This window comes from Oreochromis niloticus, linkage group LG22, assembly GCF_001858045.2.
Source record: "Oreochromis niloticus isolate F11D_XX linkage group LG22, O_niloticus_UMD_NMBU, whole genome shotgun sequence".
NCBI classification, from domain to species: domain Eukaryota; kingdom Metazoa; phylum Chordata; class Actinopteri; order Cichliformes; family Cichlidae; genus Oreochromis; species Oreochromis niloticus.
This window is the reverse complement of record NC_031985.2, coordinates 7,458,259-7,484,319: the sequence shown is the minus strand read 5'-3', so window position 1 is coordinate 7,484,319 and position 26,061 is coordinate 7,458,259. Positions and strand designations below refer to the sequence as shown.

General features: G+C 39.7%; 2 protein-coding genes across 2 annotated transcripts; both read left to right on the top strand.

Moving 5' to 3' along the window:
- Positions 1-6,289: 6,289 nt before the first annotated feature.
- Positions 6,290-8,290, top strand: LOC100691395 (uncharacterized; the record flags this gene model as incomplete). The annotated part of the gene is made up of 3 exons (XM_025902546.1): positions 6,290-6,427; positions 6,500-6,689; positions 7,162-8,290. Coding segments are annotated over 3 exons (678 nt in total), but the record flags the coding sequence as incomplete, so codon positions are not given.
- Positions 8,291-12,894: 4,604 nt separating this feature from the next.
- On the top strand, positions 12,895-25,373 carry LOC102077098 (major histocompatibility complex class I-related gene protein-like). The gene is made up of 7 exons (XM_005457587.4): positions 12,895-13,270; positions 14,293-14,553; positions 14,744-15,022; positions 15,454-15,768; positions 17,858-17,938; positions 20,308-20,330; positions 23,184-25,373. Exons 1-6 carry the CDS (start codon positions 13,225-13,227, stop codon positions 20,316-20,318), a joined length of 993 nt encoding a protein of 330 aa, XP_005457644.1. The 5' UTR covers positions 12,895-13,224; the 3' UTR covers positions 20,319-20,330; positions 23,184-25,373.
- Positions 25,374-26,061: the final 688 nt, after the last annotated feature.

The following is a 26,061-nucleotide window of genomic DNA, read 5'->3' as shown; positions in this document are numbered from 1 at the left end:
ATGTGGGGCCTCCCTGCTGCTGCGGAGTCGGGGCGGTCTGCTTCTCCCCACCGCAGGGAAAAGGGTAACACCACCTGGGTCTGGGTGCAGTTTCCCCCTCCAGGGGCAAGAGTACCTAGACCTGGGATATAGAGTACGCTTGGGGAGTGTGATTGTGTGTACAGTGTCTCTTTATGTCTGTCTCCACATTGGGTGAGTGTTGAGTAATTGCATATGAGAGCATGAGGGTGGGAATGGATGTTTGTATCTGTGTGTGCCTGTTGGTTTGTGTCTATGTGTCAGGTCGGGTATCAGACGCCACCTCTCTGGGGACATCTCAGGCCCTCCAAGGTATGGAGGCCTATCTCCCCCCACCACTTCCCCTGCCGGTGGCAGACGCCCTCAGACATCAGTGCATTGGTGGTTCTTTGTGTCCGAGGATGGGCGTCCAGGTACACACCGGCTCACTCCTTGGTGGCTGCTTATCGGGGCCTGGAGCCTGGGGCTCGCTCGGGCCACTTCGGGGGTGGGGTGCCCTCAGCCTCTCGGCCTGGGGCTCAGTCACTCGGGCACAGCTGGCTGCTGGCGGAGCTCACGGGCACGTCACTGCAACCCCCCCTGGCTTCTGCTCCGCGGCTGCTGAGTGACCCCTCATCTGGGACTCTCCTCAGCTCTTTCTGGGATAGTGGCGCGGCTGCCCCTCTGTTGGTCTTCCTTGGTCTCTTGTGTTCTGAGGGCCTCTGGATGTCTGGAGTTTTGATCTCCTCCATACCTGCTTCATGCCCTGGAGGACGGGGCAGTGATCCCCCACACCCTCTAACAGATCATTACATGAAGGAACCTCTTAAAAACAAGCGCGTTCATGCTCACAGGTGTACACACGGGTGATCACACACACAAACTACACCCTTTTTGGCTCCTACCTCAAAGCACACTGTGCGCTGTCGATCTTACGTGCTGCACAATAATGTTTAATATTTAGTATTTAGTGTTATATTCCCATAGATTATCGTGATGTTGTTTATTCTGTTGCTCTTGTTTTCTTCTGCTTGTTTTCTTTTTTCTTTCTCAACAGGTGATCCAGGTGATTGATATATGTATTTTTTGTCTGCTTATTTTGTTGGTTTTTGTTTTTTTGCCCTTTATCCCTGTCCCCCTTCTACACTGTTTTTTTCTTTTCCCCTCTTTCTTTCTCCCTTTTCTTTTCCTCATTCAAGTCTGTCCTGTATCTAGCAAGTGAAAATAAAAAATAAAATAAACAATAAAAGGTGAATCAAATAGACCATTACGGCAAGGCTGGGATTAGGGATGGGTACCGGTATGGTTCTGACATAAACGGTAGTAACCAGACCGAAAAGCAGCGCACATTTCGGTGCTTTATTTCGGTGCTTTTTTTTCCTGAGATGTCATACACTTTGGATTCTAGCCAATCATTTTACCTTTGCAAGCGTAGTAGGCGGGCCCAGGTGCGTACGTTCTTGTAGAGCAGAGCTACAGATTAAAAACGCCCAAGGCGAAGCAGTCAAAGTCTGGCTGTACTTCACAGCAAAAGATGCAAATTCAGCAGCCTGCAACAAGTGCTTTAAGCTGATACTGTGATACTGTCAAAGGAGGTAACACCTCGAATCTGATGAAACACCTGGCGACGCATAGCGTTTTTTTAAAAGCCGAGAAATGCACCGTATTTGATAGATTGCTGCGAGACCTCACACCGTGCACATCTACTGCGGGTGTGGTGCCTGTTATCTGACCCGGAGTTATCAACATCCCCCAAAAACCCGAAGAGTAGAGTCCTGGCCCCTAGCCCTGCCAGTGTAGCAGAAATGATGACAGATGATGATGGCAGCAGCAGCCGTTCTCCTCTGCGTGAGTAGCTTCATGTTGTTCGTGTGTAATTTACGTTGAGTAGGCTAACCATGTTATTAAATTAATGCACGTAAGGTGAACTACCAAACACTGTCGTAGTTACATGTGGATGTCTTCTTGTTTGATGGCAGATACTCCCTTCACCCTGGCCAAAAAGGCTAAAATGACCAAAGAAAAAGAGGGAAACAGCTAAACATGAGAGGTTTTTGGACAAAGTTTGTGTTTTTTTCCCCATTGATTAAGCACTGCTTCCAGCCAAGAGTGATACCATAAATCCCCTATAGCTGCAGAAAAGGCTAACATTGTTATCTTTTTACAAAAAAACAGCTAAACATGAGAGATTTTTGGACAAAGTTTGTGTTCTCTATTCTTTAAGCACCGGTTCGAGCACCGTTTAAGCACCGGCACCGTTTCAAAAGTACCGGTTTGGTACTGGTATCGGATAAAACCTAAACGATACCCATCCCTAGCTGGGATGGTCCATTTGGTAAAGTAAATCCGTTGGGCATCTTTCTTTGCCTTTAGACAATAATTTTGATGGCAAAAGAACCAACGGGACAGGCAAAAAAAACCAAAACAAAAAAAACAAACAAACAAAAAAAAAACAGGCGCTTGTCCGTCTGTAGTGTGGTTATATTAAATATAGGAGAAAGAGAGAACTTTAAGAAATTAATATAGCCAGTACAGTGACCATCAAAACGAAAAAATATTGCTGTAAACAGTTTATTTTGCGACACCACGAAACAAACGATAGCGTAAAATGAAACGATAGACGTTTTTATATCGTCATCCGATATATGTCGTTACATCGAACAGCCCTAATGGAACCACCACCATATTTTACTGTAGGTAGCAGGTGTTGTTCTTGGAATGCTGTGTTCTTTTTCCTCCATGCATAACGCCCCTTGTTATGCCCAAATACTCAATTGTAGTTTCATCAGTCCACAGCACCTTATTCCAGAATGAAGCTGGCTTGGGCTGTTCGATATATATTGTTATATCGAACAGCCCTACTTCCTCACAACAGTGTGCCCTGACTTGATGAAGATGTTTGTTAATGATGCAGAGTTTTCAGTATGTTTCAATGTTCACTATCATCATGTTCTCTCAGGAACACCGCTAATGTTCTATCATGTTCTGTTCATTTACAACCCGTTCTCACTCCCAAAGCGTAACATTTTACGCTAGGTGACAAATCGTCAACATATTACGTTTTCGGCCATCCAACACGTTCCTACGTGACGACATCGGAAAACTGCGGACACATGAGAACCGTTTGGACTCAATCTACACATTTTCGCTTTTCCCCTTCAAATCGCTTGGGAAAACACTATTTCACCTCATTAAAGTGCTGGTTAAGGTTAGGAATAAGGTTATGGTTAGGTTTAGCGATAAGGTTAGGTTTAGGCGTAGGGATACGGTTATGGTTAAGGTTAGGAATAAGGTTATGGTTAGATTTAGGGATAAGGTTAGGTTTAGGCGTAGGGATACGGTTATGGTTAAGGTTAGGAATAAGGTTATGGTTAGGCACAAGGTTATGGTTAAGGTTAGGCATAAGGTTATGGTTAGGCTTAGGGATAAGGTTAGGTTTAGGGCTGCAACACAGGGCTGGAACCCGCCGCGTACCATAACAACATGGAAGGTCACCATTCGCGTTCCTCAGGAACGCCGCGGGACGTGACAAAACGTCAGGATGTTACGCCTCGGGAGTGAGAACGGGCTGTCATTTAGATGGTGTGGGGATCAGGGAAATTATTTTACTGCTACTGTTCATAACCATCATCTTTATCATTGCGTTAATCATCATTTCATCAAAGCATTTATTGAAGCTGTTGACATTACATTAAAGTCTGTATTACAGGTGTTATCATAATCATATAATAATCTTTTATTGCAGGTGCAACTATAATCATTTTTATACACATTGCATTTTGTGCCTATAAAAGACTTGTGGCTCAGTCTATTAATTGAAGGTCAAAAGCTTTGGCTGGCAATATGTCCAGCCAATCTATTGTGGTTTTGACTAGAGCTAGGGAAGGATTGCCTACACGCTTACAAAACACACATGACACAAGTCATTCATTATTATCTTTTATTCTTTTATATTCTTTTATTAAGCTTTGAGTAGTGGCATTTGATAAAAACATTTATTCAATATATTACACATATAGTTTCAGTTGTGTACGTGCTTACAGGAGAGCTGGCCTTCTGTCTGGTGGAAGGGTCATGAGTTTAGTTGGCGAGGTGAGGCAGAGTGCATTTGAGGTCGAGACACACACACACGCACACATACACACATGCAGAGTAGGTGAACTTAGGTCTAGGTAAGAGTTCAGACATATTTTGCTTGCAACTGCATTTTTGTGCCTGCATAAGTTACAGTTGTTATAGGACGTGCTGCTGATGTTCCAGACGATAAGCGAGAGTCAGAAGATAAACAGGAAGCACCTGGCTTGGAGGCGAAGAAAATGTTCTTTTAACTGTGTCACAGGTCGTCAACAGAACATTTGTGATGTAGGTGTGATGTATCTGCTTTGACGCATGAGGGGGCGTCATAAATAATACCCTGATGTTATAAAAACAACTGCTGGTGTATTTTTGGGCGGAGATCTACAGCTGATGTTTTGCAGTGTACATCTCCCCACACGTGTGTTCATTAAAATCATCGTTTGACCAAACTCTCCTGGACCATCGTTGTTTTGTTCTCATCCTCAATATGAGAACAAAACAAATACATAAAAGTCCAAACAGAGAATTCACAGCGGAGTTCATAATTTAGCTTTTAACTAACGTTTATTTATTTTATGCTTATTTATTCTATCCTGTTATTCTATTTATATTATTAATTTAGTTTTACCTAATATTTATTGATTGTATTCTTATTCATTTTTTATCTTCTTACTCTGTTTATACTTATATTTATATTGTATCCCACTCTTATTTATTTTATCTTTTTATCCTGTTTATATTCTTATTAGGTCATATCTCCAGTGTTTCCTCGGAGGGGGCTCTCTGCACCGGGGCTGTGATCGACCGTGGCTGCTAGGGCTCTGTGGATCCTCTCAGCCTGGCTGAGGCAAAGAAGCAGGAGGGCTTCTTTGCCTCCCTCCTGCTGTGTGCCCAGCCTGGAGGCTGCGGTCTGTGACCGGCTCCCGGTGCAGACAGCTCCCTGTGATAGTGTTTCCTCACTTGGCTAATGCGTACCCAGCCCAATTTTACTCTTTAAGTGCGTGTGTGTGTCTGTGCGTGTGTGTGTGTGTGTGTGTGTGTGTGTGTGTGTGTGTTGGGGGGGGGGAGAATGTGTGTATCCATGACCGTTTCTGTTAATGACAGTGTGGGGAATGAGTGGGAGGGTGGGGTGGGGTGGGCTACTTTTAACCATGTAAAGCACTTTGTGCTACAGTTTTTTTTTGTATGAAAAGTGCTTTATAAATAAAGATTGATTGATTGATTGATAAACTTTTTGAGCTCCAGATGCTGGTTAAACAGCCAAAAATAAGCAGACTACAGATCAAGGAGAAGTTTACAAACTCAGAGGCACAGATGATTTGGGCTCTATAGGAAGGGAATTAACTATACTCAGGATATGGCGATCAGGATAAACCAACCATAATACCAACAAAAAACTAAGAAATAACTGTACAGACATTCCTTTACATTTACTTTTACTTTGTTGAGTCTGTGTTTCCACAGGTCCAGCTAGTTTAGAGACTTATGCCTTGAAGAACGAAAACAAGACAGAACATCTTCAACCAGTCTTTTACTTGCTAACGAGGGAAGCTTGATCAGAACCAGGTGGTGGAGCTTAATGCTCCTCACCTGTCTCTAGCCTAAATCCTTCAAAGAGCAGGTCTCCTCACAGCCTTTTTATTGAAAACTGTTACAATACACAACACAACACAAGCACCTCCCACTGTAAACCCCCCCAATGGTTCTAAGACAAGGCACTATATGTGGGTATGTGTGTGCACGTATAAGCACGTGTGCAAGAATGTGTGTGTGGGTTTGTGTTTGAGTGAGTGTGTGCGTCTCTCCGTGTGCGTGACTTCCTGATCACAACATCCTCGGTCATAAGGGAGTAATCTCCCCCACACCCAATATATGGTTCAATTCCTGTATTGGTTCACCATACACAACACAGTGAAGCCATAAAAGGGCAGGAAGCTTACCAAACATCAAACAAAACCTTCAGATAGGATGTATCTACAATAAAACGTCAGCCTCCCCCAGCACTAAATTGGCTGGAGAGGTGGTCAGACAAAGGAATGTCTTTAATCCTATAGTTTGAACTAAGACTTTACAAATTTAAGAAACACAATGCTAACATTCAGTCTATGAGCTTTTAGCATCATCTGCAGAGAGACATTACTTGTAAACTGCTGGGGGAAGGACTTTCATCACTGTAGTACACAGCATTTGTTATGGTCTGGGCGAGCCTGAGTAACTTTCCACAGCATCAGCTCTCCTCCTCTGGGTGGAGCCCTTCCTGCCCCTCCCCGTTCCTCAGCTGCAGGCAATTATTCTGGCAGTATTTAGGAGCAGCGCACACAATGAATCTTCACCAGATTGTCTGCTAACCTCAGTTAGTTCACAGCCTCATGGTCCTGTGTATTTATCAGTGTGCATTACTTAACTCTCTCTTCCTGTCTCCTAGTCGGTACCTGGACTCGTCATTCCAAACCCTGCCATAGCCTCGCTTCTGGATTCCGGTCAGCTGCTGCTTAATCCTTTTCAGACAAACTGCCATTCTCACCTGCCTGCCTCCCTGCCCACCTGTATTGGACTCAGCACTCGCCTGGACCTCGCCTCGCCCCCACCTCCAGCTAATCCCCGCCTGCGAACACGTAAGCCATCCCAGCTTGTCAAATGGGGAAACACTCACAACTCCTTGGACTGTTCTGATTTTCCTCTCCTACATTTCAGTGCCCTGGTCTGCCACAGTTTCCACCTGCCCCGCTCCAGTCTCAGCAGTTTAGTGTCCTGACTGTTCCATGCTCGCCTTAGCCCCGCACCTCACAGACACCACGCTTTTGCACAAAGCTTAATCTTGTTTTTTGTCTTGAATATTTATGTTAGGAATTCTTGTAAATAAAAGTTTTGATTTCGCAAATCACTTCGGGTTTCCGGTCTTTGGTTCTGCGCATGAGTCCATTCCATGCCACGGGCCTCTGAGCCATGACAGCATTGTTAGCAACTCAGTTAATTCTGTGCTATCACAGCGAAAAAGGATTTGGCATGCAATTGTGGCCATGATTCATTTACAAAGTTTAAAAAGATGTATTAGTATTTTTAAAAAAATATATCTTTTCTTTGCAGTTCCTCCCTCAGTGTCTCTCCTCTACATGACTTCCTCCTCTCCAGTCACCTGCCATGCTACTGGTTTCTATCCTCATAAAATCATGATGTTCTGGAAGAAAGATGGAGTGGAGATCCATGAGCATGTGGACAAAGGAGATATTTTCCACAACTATGATGGGACCTTCCAGTCGAGTGTTAACATGAATGTTCTATCAGTGCCAGCTGAAGACTGGATGAGCTACAGCTGTGTGTTTCAGTTCTCTGTTGTGGAGGACAACATCGTCACCCAACTGAACAAATCAGCGATACGGACCAACTGGGGCAAAATTGAAAATCGAACATATAATATTGACCAGTTGTTAAACTGATGAATCTAAACTTGTTATTTATTTAGTAAAAGAAGTGACTTTTTCAAATCTTTGACCTGATATTTGAAAAAAAGAATTTTTTTCATTATTTCAAATTTTCATTATTGTTTTTATTAGAGCTAAAAGTTATTTAAGTTGTACTGGCACTAATTAAGTTTGGGTTTGTTTTCATAGAGAAAATAATGCATAAGCCATAAAATGTTAAATCAACAGTTTAACATTTTTTTAGATATGCTGTAAAATATGTAGTAAATACTATGTATTTGTACATACATAAATACATCATTCACCTACTGTACTGTGTCATAGATTACGCTACCATTGCATTTGTAATCAGTGTGATAACAGGGAGGATGTACTGAATATACATTATGATCTGATTATCTTTTACTCATCTTTTTTTACCTGAGCAGAGAGGCCCATGATGATCCCCGTCACTGCTGTGGTTGTTCTTGTTCATCCTCATTGGTGCAGTTTGATTTGTTGTTTACAAAAGGAAGAAAGGCAAGAGATGTAAAAGAGGTGAGCTGATATTCTTATAAAGACTGGAAAACTGAAGCTAATACTGTAGTACATTAACACATGAGGGAAGCGATAAGAGCAGCACAAGACTCAGAATCACATTCAGTATGTCAAGTAAAAAAAGTAATGCTTTCTGTATTTATATGTCATACAGAGTGACTGAGACCGGTTTTTCAAAATGTAAAAGCTGAATTTTGTTACCTGGATTATATTTTTCAGAAAACATTCCTATGTATCGTAAGTATAACATTTTATTTTCTTACTTTCTTACTTGATTGTGGCTCAAGAGTTGGCAGTTCGTCGCGTAATCGGAAGGTTGCCGGTTCAAGCCCCGGCTCCGATAGTCTCGGTCGTTGTGTCCTTGGGCAAGACACTTCACCTGTTGCCTACTGGTGGTGGTCAGAGGTGGTGCCAGTGTCCGGCAGCCTCGCCTCGGTCAGTGCGCCCCAGGGCGGCTGTAGCTACAATGTAGCTTGCCATCACCAGTGTGTGTGTGAATGGGTGAATGATTGAATGTAGTGTAAAGCGCTTTGGGGTCCTTAGGGACTAAGTAAACCGCTATACAAATACAGGCCATTTACTTTTTTTCTCTCTTGACGTATGCCAATTTTTGTCATTTTCAGTCTGTTTTTCTTGTCTTTACTTTTTTCTTTTTTTCTTTTTCATTGTTATACATACAGTTTTTGTTTTATGATCAGATCAGTTTTTACCGTGTTTTATTTGTGAATGCTGGCAGCATCATGGCCTGTTAGAGCAGCGGAGTCTTGAGCAGGTGAAGGTCTCTGAAGTGTAGTTACAGTAGAAGAGGTTGCTGGCAGCAGTAGGAGAGCAGGTAGGCTGCGAGAACCTTCGGTTTCCCTTTAGTATTGTGGAAAATATATATTATGTATCAGTATTTGAGTATGTGTCATAGTAATCCAGAAGTTAATAAATGTGTAAATCACAGGGTATTAAAAGAAGCTGTCTGTTTGTAACTGCATACGGTAAAGTTAGAACAGGATGTGGTCAGGATGTGCTATTTACGATTATGGGCCTCATGACAAGAACAACAGAAAACAGCTCGGGGTGAAGGAGCATTGAAACGGTTAGGTATAAATATCAACACCATAAAAGGGGTTGCAGGTAACGGTCACTGATGCATGATAATATACTCTGCTTACGCATACAGGATGTGTACAGCCCTTTAAATAGTGAAGCTTGTGTATTTCTTTTCTGAGATCTACCAGACTGCGCTCTGGGTGGTAGCGTGTATGTCTCCCACATATGTGCTTAATAAAGCACATATGTGTATAATAAAAGTTTGTTATTGTTTGAACGTGATCGACTCTTGATTGTTTGTTCTCAGTAAACAAAGCAGTCCATTCTCAATATGTTTTATTTTAAAATTGAGCTGCTGTGAGCAACATGAAAGGTAACAGGTGGAGAATTTTGCTGAAATACACTGTTTGTAATACAGGGAGTGCAGAATTATTAGGCAAGTTGTATTTTTGAGGAATAATTTTATTATTGAACAACAACCATGTTCTCAATGAACCCAAAAAACTCATTAATATCAAAGCTGAATGTTTTTGGAAGTAGTTTTTAGTTTGTTTGTAGTTTTAGCTATTTTAGGGGGATATCTGTGTGTGCAGGTGACTATTACTGTGCATAATTATTAGGCAACTTAACAAAAAACAAATATATACCCATTTCAATTATTTATTTTTACCAGTGAAACCAATATAACATCTCCACATTCACAAATATACATTTCTGACATTCAAAAACAAAACAAAAACAAATCAGCGACCAATATAGCCACCTTTCTTTGCAAGGACACTCAAAAGCCTGCCATCCATGGATTCTGTCAGTGTTTTGATCTGTTCACCATCAACATTGCGTGCAGCAGCAACCACAGCCTCCCAGACACTGAGGTGTACTGTTTTCCCTCCTTGTAAATCTCACATTTGATGATGGACCACAGGTTCTCAATGGGGTTCAGATCAGGTGAACAAGGAGGCCATGTCATTAGTTTTTCTTCTTTTATACCCTTTCTTGCCAGCCACGCTGTGGAGTACTTGGACGCGTGTGATGGAGCATTGTCCTGCATGAAAATCATGTTTTTCTTGAAGGATGCAGACTTCTTCCTGTACCACTGCTTGAAGAAGGTGTCTTCCAGAAACTGGCAGTAGGACTGGGAGTTGAGCCTGACTCCATCCTCAACCCGAAAAGGCCCCACAAGCTCATCTTTGATGATACCAGCCCAAACCAGTACTCCACCTCCACCTTGCTGGCGTCTGAGTCGGACTGGAGCTCTCTGCCCTTTACCAATCCAGCCACGGGCCCATCCATCTGGCCCATCAAGACTCACTCTCATTTCATCAGTCCATAAAACCTTAGAAAAATCAGTCTTGAGATATTTCTTGGCCCAGTCTTGACGTTTCAGCTTGTGTGTCTTGTTCAGTGGTGGTCGTCTTTCAGCCTTTCTTACCTTGGCCATGTCTCTGAGTATTGCACACCTTGTGCTTTTGGGCACTCCAGTGATGTTGCAGCTCTGAAATATGGCCAAACTGGTGGCAAGTGGCATCTTGGCAGCTGCACGCTTGACTTTTCTCAGTTCATGGGCAGTTATTTTGCGCCTTGGTTTTTCCACACGCTTCTTGCGACCCTGTTGACTATTTTGAATGAAACGCTTGATTGTTCGATGATCACGCTTCAGGAGCTTTGCAATTTTAAGACTGCTGCATCCCTCTGCAAGATATCTCACTATTTTTGACTTTTCTGAGCCTGTCAAGTCCTTCTTTTGACCCATTTTGCCAAAGGAAAGGAAGTTGCCTAATAATTATGCACACCTGATATAGGGTGTTGATGTCATTAGACCACACCCCTTCTTACTACAGAGATGCACATCACCTAATATGCTTAATTGGTAGTAGGCTTTCGAGCCTATACAGCTTGGAGTAAGACAACATGCATGAAGAGGATGATGTGGACAAAATACTCATTTGCCTAATAATTCTGCACTCCCTGTAGTCACAGCTTGTTTTTAATGATTTCAATATTTTATCTTGTCTTGTTTCTCCAAAACATGTGTTGATCACCATTTTTGGCAGTCTGGTGTAATAAGTAGCTTTGTTTGGAATTGTGCACGGCTTGTCTGCTTCATTGTTTCACAGAATAGCATTATCAAGGTGCAGCAATAGCTAAATTGGCCAGCAGGTGTCACTGCAGTGATGGCCATCATCCATCTAAAACCAGCTTGTTCTTCTAGAGTGGTTCCCTGGTTAAACAGACTAATTTTAATCATTCATGAAGTCAGTCTGATTTTATGTTTCAAAGCTAACATCATGAAATCACGAATTACCTCTGTCAGTCATCGAATCATATAGCAGTGACTCATGTATAGTTCACTGCAATCTCTGTTTTCTTTCTTTCCCTTGTCAGGTGTCCATAATTTTACAGAGAAGTGGCTGTGAATAGGATCAAAATACTGGTGAGATGACTGGCTTTTCACAGTGTGATTGGAGAAGATCTTCTTGAATTGGCTCTGAAGACACTGACCTGGATCCCAATGAAACCAGAAGCTGCCATTTTTAAACCAAGATCGGACGCTGACTGAGCTTTAAATAAATACAACGAAATCATGCTCGCTAGACTTATCCAGAGTTCCAAATGTGTAAACAGGTAGAATAACATGATGCTTTCTTAGGATGCAGTAATGCTTATTTTTTTCTAATATTGATTATCTTTTAAAAGAGGTAAAATGTACAGGCTATATCTCACTTGGCATTTAATGTTTTTAATCTTCAGGTTGATGCAAATCTGGGTCGACCCACTGAGACTGAATTAGATGATTTTTGGTGGTAAAAATGTCCAGGCTCAGGCTCTATATTTTAGATACTGTGTCTTTCAATTTAATGACTGAATCTCAATCTGTGAACATGTTTTAACATGAAATGTTCAAAAGTGACTGTCTGCGTCTGCAGGCTGCATTTAAAACTTTAGATACATTTGGTTCAGTGTTAGAGTCTAAAAGACATCTGAGTCTCATCATCGCTCATATATTTAAACAATCTCCAAGATCCATCAGCCACAGGCATTTTTCAGTCATTGTGAATGATTTTAATAAGACAAATGATTGATCAGTGATCAATGCGTAACATACAGTAAATGATTTCATGGCAAGGAAACTAAGATTCTGTCCACAGAGTCACAGAGTTAGAAAGATGGAGACTACTCAGATTTTCTTAGCTCATGATAGATCTATAATATAATCACTGTGCTTATTGACAACTGAATGATTGTAAAAGCATTCATAAGTATACAAAACAGTGAACTAACATTTATCTGGAATTTCAGTGTTTGTAAAATGTTAACTTCTGCACAGTAACCTGCTCCTCTGCTCTTTGGTAGTGACTTTATGAATGAGGAAATTGATCAGTGTCAGTCAGCAGGTTCAGGTGCAGCAGGAGGGGAGGAGTCAGAGAGAAACTAAAAGTTTATTAATGAAAACCTGCTAGCAAGCAGGTTAGGTTCAGAGTCTGTTACCAGGGTAACTGCTAAGCTGCAGCAGATACCTTGTAGCTCTTTGCCACAAGGTGTCACAGCTGAGCTTTCCAACAGAGGAGGAAAGTTCAACCAGCAGGTGAAAAATAGTGGAAGTTACACAGATATCGTTTAGTAAGCCCAGGCTGCTTAACACCACTGTCTAATGGTGACATATAGGCTGATTTGGCAGAAACACAACAATAATTATGGAGAAGATGAAACATTAGAACATGTTTTATTACAGTTTCAAAACCTCAGTAGAGTGAAAGTTAAAATGGATTTTAATGCACAGAGAGCTTTATGAACTAATAGGAGGATCTTGAAAGTAAACTGAATTGGGAGCCAATGAAGTGACTTCAGTGCTGCGCAAATATGTTTAATGTCCTATGTTTGTTTAAGGAGACTGCTTTAAGGAAGCTGCACTATTTCTTCTTCTTGAGGAAAGGCACCACTCCCTACCTGTTGGTTAACAACAAGCAGAAAAGCCTGTTTGGCACAGTAACTAAATCAAGAAAGAAAAGGAGGAAGAAGCACTATGATATTCACTTCAGCTAATGACACAGAACCTGAAGTCTCTTAATGTTCGAACAATGATTAATATAACACTAAGAAAACGCTACTTCCAGATGAAGAGAGTCAACCTTTCGGACAACATTGAGAAATCATGAAGTTATTTTTGTTGATTGCCTTTTGCCACGGTTTATTTGCAGGTAAGAAAAACCTTTAAATCTTTATACTCTAACACAGTCTCATTTGAACTAAAGCAACATTTTTGTTTTAGTTAATGTTTCAAAGTGTAAAGAGAGGAAGTGCATTTTCTAGGATTTACAATACTTGTTTTGAGAGAATCACATCTATTTTCACACTAAAAAGTATTTTAACTTTCATCTAAGACACTATCATGTCATTATTATCTAAGACAGGACACAATAATCCTTAATAACACAAGATTGTTTTCTTATAACTTTCTCAAACTCTCACACAGCTCTCTGTTAGTTTAATATGTCTTTATTTTGCTACATTAGAGGGACAAACATCTCAAATTTATATAATGCTGTTCTAGTCTTATTGAGCACTCAAAGAACTTTTAACAAGGATTCACATTTTAGCCATAAATTCATGCAGTATTTTGTCTGTGTCACATTCATGGACAGTTTAAAATCACCAGTTGATCTATCAGGCATTTCTTTGGACTACAAGTAAAGTTAGGTTTGGTTAGCTGGGGTATCCACAGGAAACCCAAGCAGGCCCAAGCGAACACATGCAAACTCCACACAGAAAGGCTCTTTGCTTGGATTTTAGCCGGTAACCTTTCTGGTGTGAGGTGACCGCACTGACCACTGTACCACCATGCTGAGCTATTTGACCCAAACATTATGTTAGTGTTAAAAAAGTGTTCTAAGTTTCATCTCACATATACACTATTAAAGAGGTTTAATAAAGAATATTGATATTACTATTATTTGTTTATACACATTTATTTTGGTTAGATTTTGGTCATTCTTGATCACTTTCAGCTGGTTTCAAACAAATGCAAAGCAGATCAGCAGGATCACACAACTTTATCAAGTTAATATTAAAAAGTTACACACTCCTGCTACATATTATGTCATTTGTTACTGCAAATTATGAATACGTTAACACAATCAAACTGAATGCATCATATTTCTGAAATTGTTTTCATGTTTTATTTTTGTAATTATTAAAACTATAAACATTGTTTGTTCCACAGTGAAACATTCACTGAAGAATTTGGTCACCGGATCCTATGGCATTCCAATCATCCCGGATTTTGTGGGTGTGTTGTTAGTTGATGACATTCAGACAGGTTACTGTGACAGCAGTCAGAAAACGTTCAAAATACAACACGACTGGGCAGAGAAAATATTAGAAAACGACCCACAGCAGAAGGGCTACTACAATAGAAAGTGTTTTGAAGAAGAACCAAACAAGTTCAGACAGCTGATTTCTAGTTTAAAGGGGGAAAGTGAAGGTACAGTATTTTTTACACTTTATCTTTGATGGTTATAAATATAAAGTTAAAGAAAAAATGAATCATGTAAAAATAATTTTAAATCATTAAAGACTTATAGTCTCAAATTTTTTCTTCTTGACTGAAACCAGTATCCATCAAGACTTTTGCACAGTACTGTTCATTGAAATTGCAATTTGTCTCTCCTCAGGTGTCCACATTTTACAGAGGATAGATGGCTGTGAATTGGATAAAAATACTGGAGAAGTGGCTGGTGTGTTACAGTATGGTCATAATGGAGAAGACTTTCTTAGATTTGATCTAAAAACTCTGAAATGGATCGCACAGAAACCAGAAGCTGAAAGTATCAAACAAACATGGAACGCTGATGTAGCTAAAAATAATTATTATAAAAGTTCGCTCACTGGGATTTGTCCTCAGTGGCTGAAGAAGTACTTGGACGCTGGGAACAGCAGCCTGCAGAGAAGAGGTAGAATCGTATAACCTTACGCATTTTTCATGGATGTAGAAGAGTTTATATGTTATGCTGCATTTCTTTCTGAATAATACAGTGACCTCTAAAAAAGAATATGGCATAGTATTTAGGCTGCCTTTATATGTAATGCCTTTAAAGAACCTAAATTTTCTTCTTTCAACTTGATTTTCATATTCTAGCTGTGTGTCAGGTCTCTCTATGTGCTGAAGGTGAAAAAACTTTCCAAAGAAAACTACTGCAGCTTAATTTTCCATTTTTCTTCTCCAAAAGCATTTTAGGAATTAAAAGAACTTTATTTGCAAACAAAGACTAATTTATTTATTGTTATAGTCAGGAGGAAAAAGATGAAATGAAACAGTTTTCTTGATATCTTCTTATGAAGGCTCTCAGGGTTATTAAAATTTCCTTACCCCCCTCCCCTGAAGATCTTCCTTCAGTCTCTCTCCTCCAGAAGACTCCCTCCTCTCCAGTCAGCTGCCACGCTACAGGTTTCTATCCTGACAGAGCTGTGATGTTCTGGAGGAAAGATGGAGAGAAGGTTCATGAAGGTGTGGATCCTGGAGAGATTCTCCCCAACAATGATGAGACCTTCCAGATGAGTGTTGATCTGAATGTTTCATCACCTGAAGACTGGAGAAGATACGAGTGTGTGTTTCAGCTCTCTGGTGGTGATGAACACATTGTCACCAAACTGGATAAAACATTAATCAGAAGAAACTGGAAGGAAAAAAATGACAAAAGTGAGATAAAAACAGCTGATTAATTTTGTTTTTTGATACTGTGTATTGTCTATAATGTGATGTTTGAATTTTTTGCTCTGTTTTTTGTACTGACCCCAAGAAGAATAGCTGTTACTTTATCTGTTTGGTTCCAAAAATATTGTTTAAAACCCCCCCAAAAGTCTCTGTTTTAAATTTAAAATTAAATTCACGATTTACACACAACTTCACACAACCATTTTAAATTCAGTTCAATTCAATTGTATTTATACAGCACCTCACTGCTTTATATTGTAAGGTAGACCCTACAATAATACATACAGAGAAAAACCCAACAATCATATGACCTCCTATGAGCAAGCACTTTGGCAACAGTGGGAAGGAAAAACTCCCTTTTAACAGGAAGAAACCTCCAGCAGAACCAGGCTCAGGGAGGGGCGGGGCCATCTGCTGGGACAGGTTGGGGTGAGAGAAGGAAGACAGGATAGAAGACATGCTGTGGGAGAGAGACATAGATTAATAACATGTTTGATTCAATGCAGAGAGGTCTATTAACACATTATTCTTGGCCTTACAGCTGGGGAACTGTTACTTAATACAAATATTTTATTCAGAATATTTTATTGTTAAAATGTGTAATATTTAGGGATGCACCGATACCGATACTGGTATCGGGTATCGGGGCCGATACTGTAAAATGTGTGCGTACTCGTACTCGTAAAAGTTAACCGATACCATGAACCGATACTAATGTAGCCCGGATGGGAATTTGGGAGTGGATACTCATAATTCCCATGGACTTAAACGCCACGGTAACATAAGGTGTTCACAGTTATGTGATGTAACTCTACACTGAATGTAATTTGCCCTGTAATATGTCGCAAGGTAAATACAGGTAATTAGAGCAATCAAACTGTTATGTTAATCATAAAAGTATTATTTTATGGTATGTAACTCTGAAGGGAGTTAAAATATTTTTCAGAGTTCTAATTTTCTGGAGGCCCGTGAAGGTAGCATAAAACGGGACCTGTGTATCTGTTGCAATGGAGGAGGAGAAGAGAACGGCATGGAGAGATGCACGAGGTTAGCTGAACCAAAGTGAGAGACTTGGCTAGTTTTACTGAGGTTAACCAGCACAAAAGAGTGTGTGACTAGAAAGCTGACTGTGTGAGAGCTTTACAACAGAGTGTGGGTGACGTGACTTTTTGTTTCAATGGTCGCACCACCGTGCTGTGTTTCCAGCTACGATCGCCGAGGCTAAAGGCTAGCCCGGACTGCTTGGCTTCGCCAAGGAGGCAGCCGCTATGGACTGTCGGAGAGCTGGACAGTGACTGGCTAACGCGCTGTAGCAGAGACAGCATCGGGTCCGCAGGGAGTGGATTTAGTGTGGGACTGGTGAACGGCGACCTACCGAGCAACGGAACTGTAAGTCAGACTTTTGTGCTCTTACTGGGGAGAAGAGGATTTTTCTCCATCGTCCGGCGTGAGCAGCAAACAGGCCTGCAACAAGTGTGAATGTGAGTGTGTGGAGCCCATGTGTGAATATTATATGTTTAGTGGATTTATATAACGTGTTTTGGAGTGTATATTAGTGAGTCACTTACCAAAAGGTGATAACATAAGTTGGGTTGTTTAATATAATTTGAAAGGGAATTATGTCATTTATACAGTGTATTTCATTTGGTTAAGGAATTGGAATATCATTTGAGTTTAAAAAAGGGATGTGTTGTACAGTATTTGTCTCTGCCCTTATGTTCAGTAAACGTTTCGTTTGGGTTAAAGAGTTGTCTGGGGTCGTTTCTTTACTACTGGTTAAGTTTAACTTGTGTGTGGTAGAAGTATCGGTTTTTGTACTCGGTATCGGCAAGTACTCAGATCCAAGTATCGGTATCGGATCGGTTTGAAAAAATTGGTATCGTTGCATCCCTAGTAATATTAGTGTCACATGTATGATCACATAACTAGAGCCTCACATAGATATTATATAAATCTGCTACTGTATCTACAGCCTACACTGCTATTGGTTTTATAGAGTAACTAGATCAGTACTACAGAATGAATTTATTTCTGTTTTAACCTGCTCCATTTTACTTGTTTTTTTACTGAACAGAGACGAACATTTTTGCCGTGGTTGTTCCTGTTCTTCTCATCCTCTGTGCTGTTGGAGTTGTTGTTTATAGAAAGAGGAGAGGTGAGTTATTCAAATAAGCTGACCTGATGCTCTAGACATCAAAACTGAACTTGTTTGGAATTTCAAAATTATTTGCACTTCTTTTTTATTTTACAAGTACAAGACAACATAGGTCTTGTAATTAACTACTTTTCTTTTATACTCTGGCTTTTAATTTGGCAAAAAAAACAATGACTAATCTCTGCTGAATTTGTAAATTTGTTTACCCACAAAGAAATAAACAGCATTTAATTTTTATACTACTTTTTTTAAATGGTTTGAGACAGTATATCAACCAAAAATCCAGAAAAAAAACCAAATTACATTAAATTGATAAATTAAATTGATTAAATTGATTCAGCAAAATACAAAATAGTAATTGGTGGAGAAACTTGAGTTGGCAACACCAGGTTTACACACATCTCAGCCCACTCCACTTTACAGAAACTCTCTAAATCATTCTGGTTTCTTGGCTGCTTTTTCAGCTTCAGCTCCCTCCACAGATTCAGTTCTGCAGACTGGCTAGGCCACTCCATGACCATAATGTGCTTACTCATTTGTTACCTTGGTGTTATGTTTTGTGTTATTGCTATGCTGGAAGATGCACCCGTGGCCTATCTTCAGTTTTCTGAGTGAGGGGAAGAGGTTCTTGTCCAAGATTTTATGGTACACAACCATGTCCATTGGCACTCAGTGCAGTGATGTCCGGTATATATAGTAGAAACACAAGCCGGAATTTGTTGGGGATGGTGTGTCCTTTGAGTTATACTCAGCATTTCTCTTTCCCCAAAAATGGAAGGTGGAGTGATGCCAAAGTGTTTGATTTTGATGTAATCTGATCACAGCACTTTCTTCCAAGGTTTCTCTGAATCATCACATGTGCCCTCTTGTTAAAATGAGTTTTCCTGTCACCATAAACGCACACCTATGTACACAAAAAACCTCATATAGAGACAGACCCCTCACACACAGCATAGACACAAAACACACACACATGAGAGACAATCACATATAAAAACTTCCATCTTGTGGCACATGTACAGGGTCAACAAATGGTGTAAATTTTTGTAATTACAACAAGGACCTAATGTACACAGTTCAAGACTAGGATGTCACAAGGCTGTGCAGGCAGGCAGGAAAAGGACCCAATATGCAGACTCCAGGACATGAAATATAAACTCAAAGATGGCTTTAATGCTGACCCAGGAGAATACTAACCAAACAGATGATACAAATACACTAGGCAGGTTGACGGACGGAATACACAGTGATATATGAGGGTGACTATTGTTATAGTGCAATGACGTGCACAGGAAGACACAAGCTGGAACAAGAGGGAACGAGGAACAGGTGGAAACACAGCTGGAACTGGGGGGAGGTTGAGATAAGGAGACCCCCAGCAAGAGGAGACTATCGTAGACATAACCATATGTGGTATCACATGTGGAGCAGCAGCAGGTATAAATGTAAATGTGGATAGGTTGTCTCTTTTGTCTGACTCTGAAGCACGGAGGAGATAAGACCCACGTGTGAATAAATATCTCAAACCAACTGACAACTATCTTTTTCATTGTCTCCTTCCACAACTAAACCACCATCATTACACCTCTATAACAGCAGAACCTTGCAGGTGCTGCAAGATTCCGGCTCATTATGGTGTTGTGCTGGTGGTGGTCAGAGGGCCCGGTGGCGCCAATGTCCGGCAGCCTCGCCTCTGTCAGTGCGCCCCAGGGCAGCTGTGGCTACAATGTAGCTTGCCATCGCCAGTGTGTGAATGTGTGTGTGAATGGGTGAGTGACTGAATGTAGTGTAAAGCGCTTTGGGGTCCTTAGGGACTGAGTAAAGCGCTATACAAATGCAGGCCATTTACCATTTTTTTGTGCATTACCAGGTGTGTCCTTGTTGACTGCAGTCCTAATTGGCTTCAGATCATCATACATTTCCTCCTGTAAAATTTTGGGATGATCAGCCTTAACCCATAAAGCAAGATCTTGCATGGAGTTCCAGATCAAGGACAACGGATGATGATTTTATATTTTATATTTTTTTCATTTTCTGAATAATCGGACCAACACCTGTCACCTTCCCATCAAGCTTCTTGCTGATGGTTATGTAATTCGTTCCAGCCTTGTGCAGGTCAATGTCCTCTGAGAGAATTCTGCCTGGCGTGTATGAAATCAATCACTTGTGCCACTCAATGACATGCAAATCAATTTATACCTTTTAGGAAATGTGTTTTCTTTTTCTGGATTTTTGGTTGATATTCTGTTTCTTTCCTACAAAATAAAACTATAATAAAAAATTAGAGACTTTTAATTTCTGTGTAATTGATCAGATTCTTGCCCACACTGTACTGACATTTCCTGTTCTTTTCTTTTCTTTTCGTTCAGGTGTCATCTAGTAGATCTTCTTTGTAAGTAAAACTCAATTTATATTTTAATTATTATTAAATCAAAGAAACCGACCTCTGAATTTAAAAAAAGTGACTGATAAATACAATTCAGTGGAATATAGAATTTAAATACACTACAAAAAGTCTTTCAGATTGTATCAAAATCACCAAAATGATTCAATTCAATTCAATTTTATTTATATAGCGCCAAATCACAACAAAAGTCGCCTCAAGGTGCTTTATATTGTACAGTAGATACAGAGAAAAACCCAACAATCATATGACCCCCTATGAGCAAGCACTTTGGCAACAGTGGGAAGGAAAAACTCCCTTTTAACAGGAAGGAACCTCCGGCAGAACCAGGCTCAGGGAGGGGCGGGGCCATCTGCTGGGACCGGTTGGGGTGAGAGAAGGAAGACAGGATAAAGACATGCTGTGGGAGAGAGACAGAGATTAATAACAGATATGATTCAATGCAGAGAGGTCTATTAACACACAGTGAGTGAGAAAGGTGACTGGAAAGGAAAAACTCAATGCATCATGGGAATCCCCGGCAGCCTACGTCTATTGCAGCATAACTAAGGGAGGATTCAGGGTCACCTGGTCCAGCCCTAACTATATGCTTTAACAAAAAGGAAAGTTTTAAGCCTAATCTTGAAAGTAGAGATAGTGTCTGTCTCCCGAATCCAAACTGGAAGCTGGTTCCACAGAAGAGGGGCCTGAAAACTGAAGGCTCTGCCTCCCATTCTACTTTTAAATACTCTAGGAACAACAATTAGGCCTGCAGAGCGAGAGCGAAGTGCTCTAATAGGGTGATATGGTACTACAAGGTCATTAAGACAAGATGGGGCCTGATTATTTAAGACCTTGTATGTGAGGAGCAGGATTTTGAATTCAATTATGGATTTAACAGGAAGCCAATGAAGGGAAGCCAAAACAGGAGAAATCTGCTCTCTCTTTCTAGTAAATGGTAAATGGCCTGTATTTGTATAACGCTTTTACTAGTCCCTAAGGACCCCAAAGCGCTTTACACATTCAGTCATCCACCCATTCACACACTGGTGATGGCAAGCTACATTGTAGCCACAGCCACCCTGGGGCGCACTGACAGAGGCGAGGCTGCCGGACACTGGCGCCACCGGGCCTCTGACCACCACCCCTGCAGCAAGAGTCCCTGTCAGGACTCTTGCTGCAGCATTTTGGATTAACTGAAGGCTTTTCAGCGAGTTTTTTGGACATCCTGATAATAATAAATTACAGTAGTCCAGCCTGGAAGTAATAAATGCATGAACTAGTTTTTCAGCGTCACTCTGAGACAGGATATTTCTAACTAGAGATGGTATGATACCACTTTTTTTTTTTTTTTTTTTTGTCCGATACCGATACCGATATCATAAATTTGGATATCTGCCGATACCGATATGAATCCGATATAGTGTGTTTTTTAATCAATAAAACTGTTTTTTTAATATCTTGCTGCATTTTGTATAAGTTCATACTCAAGTTTAAATAAACAACAACACTAAAGCTATTCTGTTATACCTGTATGTAAAAAATACACTGCGCCCAAAATATTTCATAGTTCAGCAACACTGATCAATCTAATAAACTTAAACCTACTCCATCCTCCCTATTCTGGTATTTTAAAGAGTACTTAGCAGAAATATTAAGCAACCTAACTAATAGGGTTGCAAACTCCCAGCAAAAGAAAATAGGGAACCACCCACCCTCCACCTCATGATGCTTAATCGATGTAATCAACTTTAATTTGATGCAGGGTGAAAAAAAAATGCACAGAAATAAATAATTTTTCAAGAATAATTAAATGGATTCAACATCTTTCTTCTACAGAATTGCAGAATTCACAGACGGTACCTTCCCAAAGGAAAAAGTACTATAGCTTACTAGGGTACATTAGATTTAACAGTTACTATGTACAGTAATGGACTTCTATACATTTTACATCAGATTAAAACTTTGGGTGTAAGATTCAGATAATTATTTATTAAAAGCTAGACGTTTTAAATGAGAATAAGAAAGAAAAGTATGTCTTTGTGCCCCCCTTTTCCCTGTTAATGCCCTGTCGGCCCCCCTGGCTAAACTTTGCTAGATCCGCCCCTGCACAGTTACCAGCCGTCAGCTACGTAGAAAAGGATCCTGGTGTAGAAAGTAATATTAAATAAATTCTAACAACAGCTTATCAAGCTTAAACGTGCTGCTGTTGTTCCGCCGCTGGTTTCTTCTTTCTGGTGCAAAGTGGGCCAAAAACAAAGAAGAGAGACGGACTCGCGACAGAAAAGCCGATCAGGAGAGGGAGAGAAGAGGCAGTTGCTCCATATATCGGTTGTTAAGCTTAACATGGGAACACTTTACAAACATTCAGAGATGAACTTACACACTTGCTGGGATAACTTCCTCGGAGATGAAATGCTGGTTTGGTAGCGAGGCTACAGATACACACAGCCGCTCTATCACGTGAGCATACTGCTCCGACGTGCTACGGTTATGAGCCGAGTTACGCCGTGTCGCAAGTTTTGTGAGGTGCTTTTTTGATATTTAATGGATCGGATTACATTTTTTATTTCTCTCCGATATCCGATCCAGTAATTTAGGTCAGTATCGGACTGATACCGATACGTAATATTGGATCGGTCCATCTCTATTTCTAACTGATGCAAAAAATATAGTTTTTTGTGTGACAATGGCTGTTAGAAACCAAATTGAATTGCACATTCAAAAACGTTTTCATTGAAGTTAAAATTATTGGCTAAATGGCAACAAAATTTCACTCTCAGTCCATCTATTATTGTAAAATATAAATAATAAAATATTAATTCCTATATATTTTTTTTAATTATTGATGGTATGTTGCAGAGAGAAGGTCTCAGAAGAACAGAAAAAAGGAGCTCGTGTGTGAAACGTCTGTTTGAAGATGGGCTTCTGATGTCCTGATGAACTCCAACGTCCAGTTGCACATCCATGAGTCAAATCATACGGTAGTCAGTCAGACACTCAGCTGTAGTTCCTTAGCTGTTCTGTTCCTGGCTCCCAAACTTAGCGACAGGTCACATCTAACCTAACCTGCTCCAGAACAGGTTAGGTTAGTTTAGAAGGCTCCGTTTGAGAATGACTGGAACAGACAGCTCCTCCTTTTCATCCATTTATTGTTTATATATTTATTTAAGATGATCAAACTTTCTACCCTTCAGTGTTGTGTGTGTCATTAAGAAAATTTTATCTTGTCACAGTGTCATGTTGTGAATTTAAATATAAAACCTGTAATGAGCACAAGACTAAAAGTGAAACTAGATGTAAAAAAAAAACAAAAACATTTTATTTAAATCAGTGTGAAATGTTTTCACTGCACAGTCTTCGTAATGTCACCCAGAGTTGGCTGTAGATTATACACCAAATATTTACAGTGTTTCAGGAAATCAAAAAAGATTAGTGGTACCAATAAAATTCAATTGTCAAAAGAATTGTAGACATAGATAGTATGGGGTTTAGTGCTGCTCGAGCACTATGGAGTGACATCATATCACTTTTTTTTTCCAAGTGAGGAGGTAAAATATTGACATTTGGCTTAATCGGGAAAACTTTAATTGTCACTTTAAGCATATTACATGGAAGAAAACCAAAACACAAAATGAATGGTCAAAGCTGTCATCATTAAATCTGAAGCCAGATTTATCAACTGTCAGCACCAGTTCAGACTTATAGCATCAAGAAGCTGCTGTTGGGGTTTTTAAATATGCACTGTGTATTCTGTGGCAGAAAGTGGCAGGGGAAATAAAACAATGCAAACACCTCTCAACCTGAGAACATGGAAGAATCTCTGGATACAGAGACTGCATAGAGAAAAACAGCACCCTAAAATAGCTTCTAAACAACTTCTATAATGAAGTTTTTATGCAGTGTAGGTGTTTAAAGTTGGGCTTTAAAGTTCACAAAAACACAACCTACTTTTAATGCTTTCAATTTAAGACTATTTCCAAACTTCACTTCAGTTTACATTGTTTACATTGTGTGCTTCTGATTAACAAATGCAGCTAAATGAGTTACCTCTTATGGGAAAACTGAAGTCTTTGGCATGTCTCAGATATAATTAAACTATACTAAAAATATGATTTACTACCATAAACATGAAGCGCACTTTCAAAAACCTTTTCAGTAAAGTTATAATTATTATGTAAATGACAACAATAAATTAACACTGTCTTTCAATACTATAATATTAATGTAAACTGATTATTACTTAATTTAATTTTTAAGAAATTCTACCAAGGAGTTTTTATTTTAAATAAGCTTTTTGTGTCTTATTGTGTCTGTAAACACAATAGTTTAAAAAGCATGAAAAGTGGCAAAAACCCTTATAATTTAAAATATTCTCACAAGTGTCATCTTTATTGTCAGCACACAGAAATTAAAATATATTTAAAATAGTGTAAGCATATACATATATACCCAGCTACTTTAGGGTGTTTTAAAAGTCATATTAATGACAGAGAGCTATATAAAACAAACTGTTATTTTTGGCTATTTTTACTGTCTTTGTTTGTATTGACAACATATAGACACATTGTGAATGATATATGGTGGCTCTAAATAGCTTGCTACTTTGGATCTCTGACCTCTTCTTCGAGGACAAATAACATCAAACTTTCATAAAATGTCTTTTATCTTTAAAATTGTGCTTAAAATTCTGCTGCCTTAGTTTGTTTTGGCAACTGCATACAAATATATTAATTGCATTGTGTTAGTATGTTGATTTACACTATATGCAGTTCAAAAACACAACATTTATTTAGAGGTTCTTTTCTTTGATTGCACAGCGTCATCGTACCACTGTAATTTTTAATTAGCCATTGGTTAAACTGACACTAGTGGAACCAGATATGGTTTCAATCACCAATAACATTCCATTGACATGCATAACAGATACAACAGAAATACGGAGCCTGGGCTGCCACACACTCTGTAAGCTTTGCTTGTGAAATAAATAAATGTATTGCTCTTTATATTTGCACTAATTTCTCACTTTTCAATAAAGTTACTTTAACACTTCAATATCACAACATGACCCTTAATTTGGAAACTCTGAGACAGGGATTCTGTTTTCTGTAATGCTGATCTGAGTTTGTGTGTGTGTGTTTTAATACCAGGACTAAGAAATGTAAATGCCTGAGTTGTTTGTAAGTCGTGAGTTTCCAAATGTGGCAGCTGCACAGGTCAAAACATGCATCTGCAAAAGCAAGAATCAAGCTGCACACAAAAGAAAAAAATCTTGCTTGACTTGATTTATTTGAGTTGATCTTATTTTACGATCACTTGTATCCTCCTCACAGGTTAAAAACCTGGTCATCTCAATCCCTTCTTGTTTCATTAGGTAGCTTTTAAAATCTTTTTGTACAATCTATGTCTTATGCTCTTGAGCAAAACAATAAACCCTAAAATTCTCACAGTGCTTAATAGGATTAGAAGTGCAATTAATAATGTAAATAATAAATTTTTGACCATGTTCTGGAGCACCTTTAATTTATATTTATAAATTAATTTTATTCCCTGTGGAGATATAATGTGTAACAATCCAAACCCTCTGATTCTAGTTCTGCACCATGAGACTCTAGACTGGAAACAACATGAAAATCACAAACTGACAATAGCGACAACACCCCGTGAGGTTCCCACCTTCAATATCCTTCACTGTGAATGATGCAGTGAATGACCTAACCATCATTAACAATATAGAACC

Bases quoted from the DNA above. Each gene is read 5' to 3' on its own strand.
- LOC102077098 (XM_005457587.4), top strand. From the start codon at position 13,225: ATGAAGTTATTTTTGTTGATTGCCTTTTGCCACGGTTTATTTGCAG. The intron at 15,023-15,453 runs GTAGAATCGTAT...CCTCCCCTGAAG, and splicing joins CAGCAGCCTGCAGAGAAGAG to ATCTTCCTTCAGTCTCTCTC. The intron at 15,769-17,857 runs GTGAGATAAAAA...TTTACTGAACAG, and splicing joins GAAGGAAAAAAATGACAAAA to AGACGAACATTTTTGCCGTG.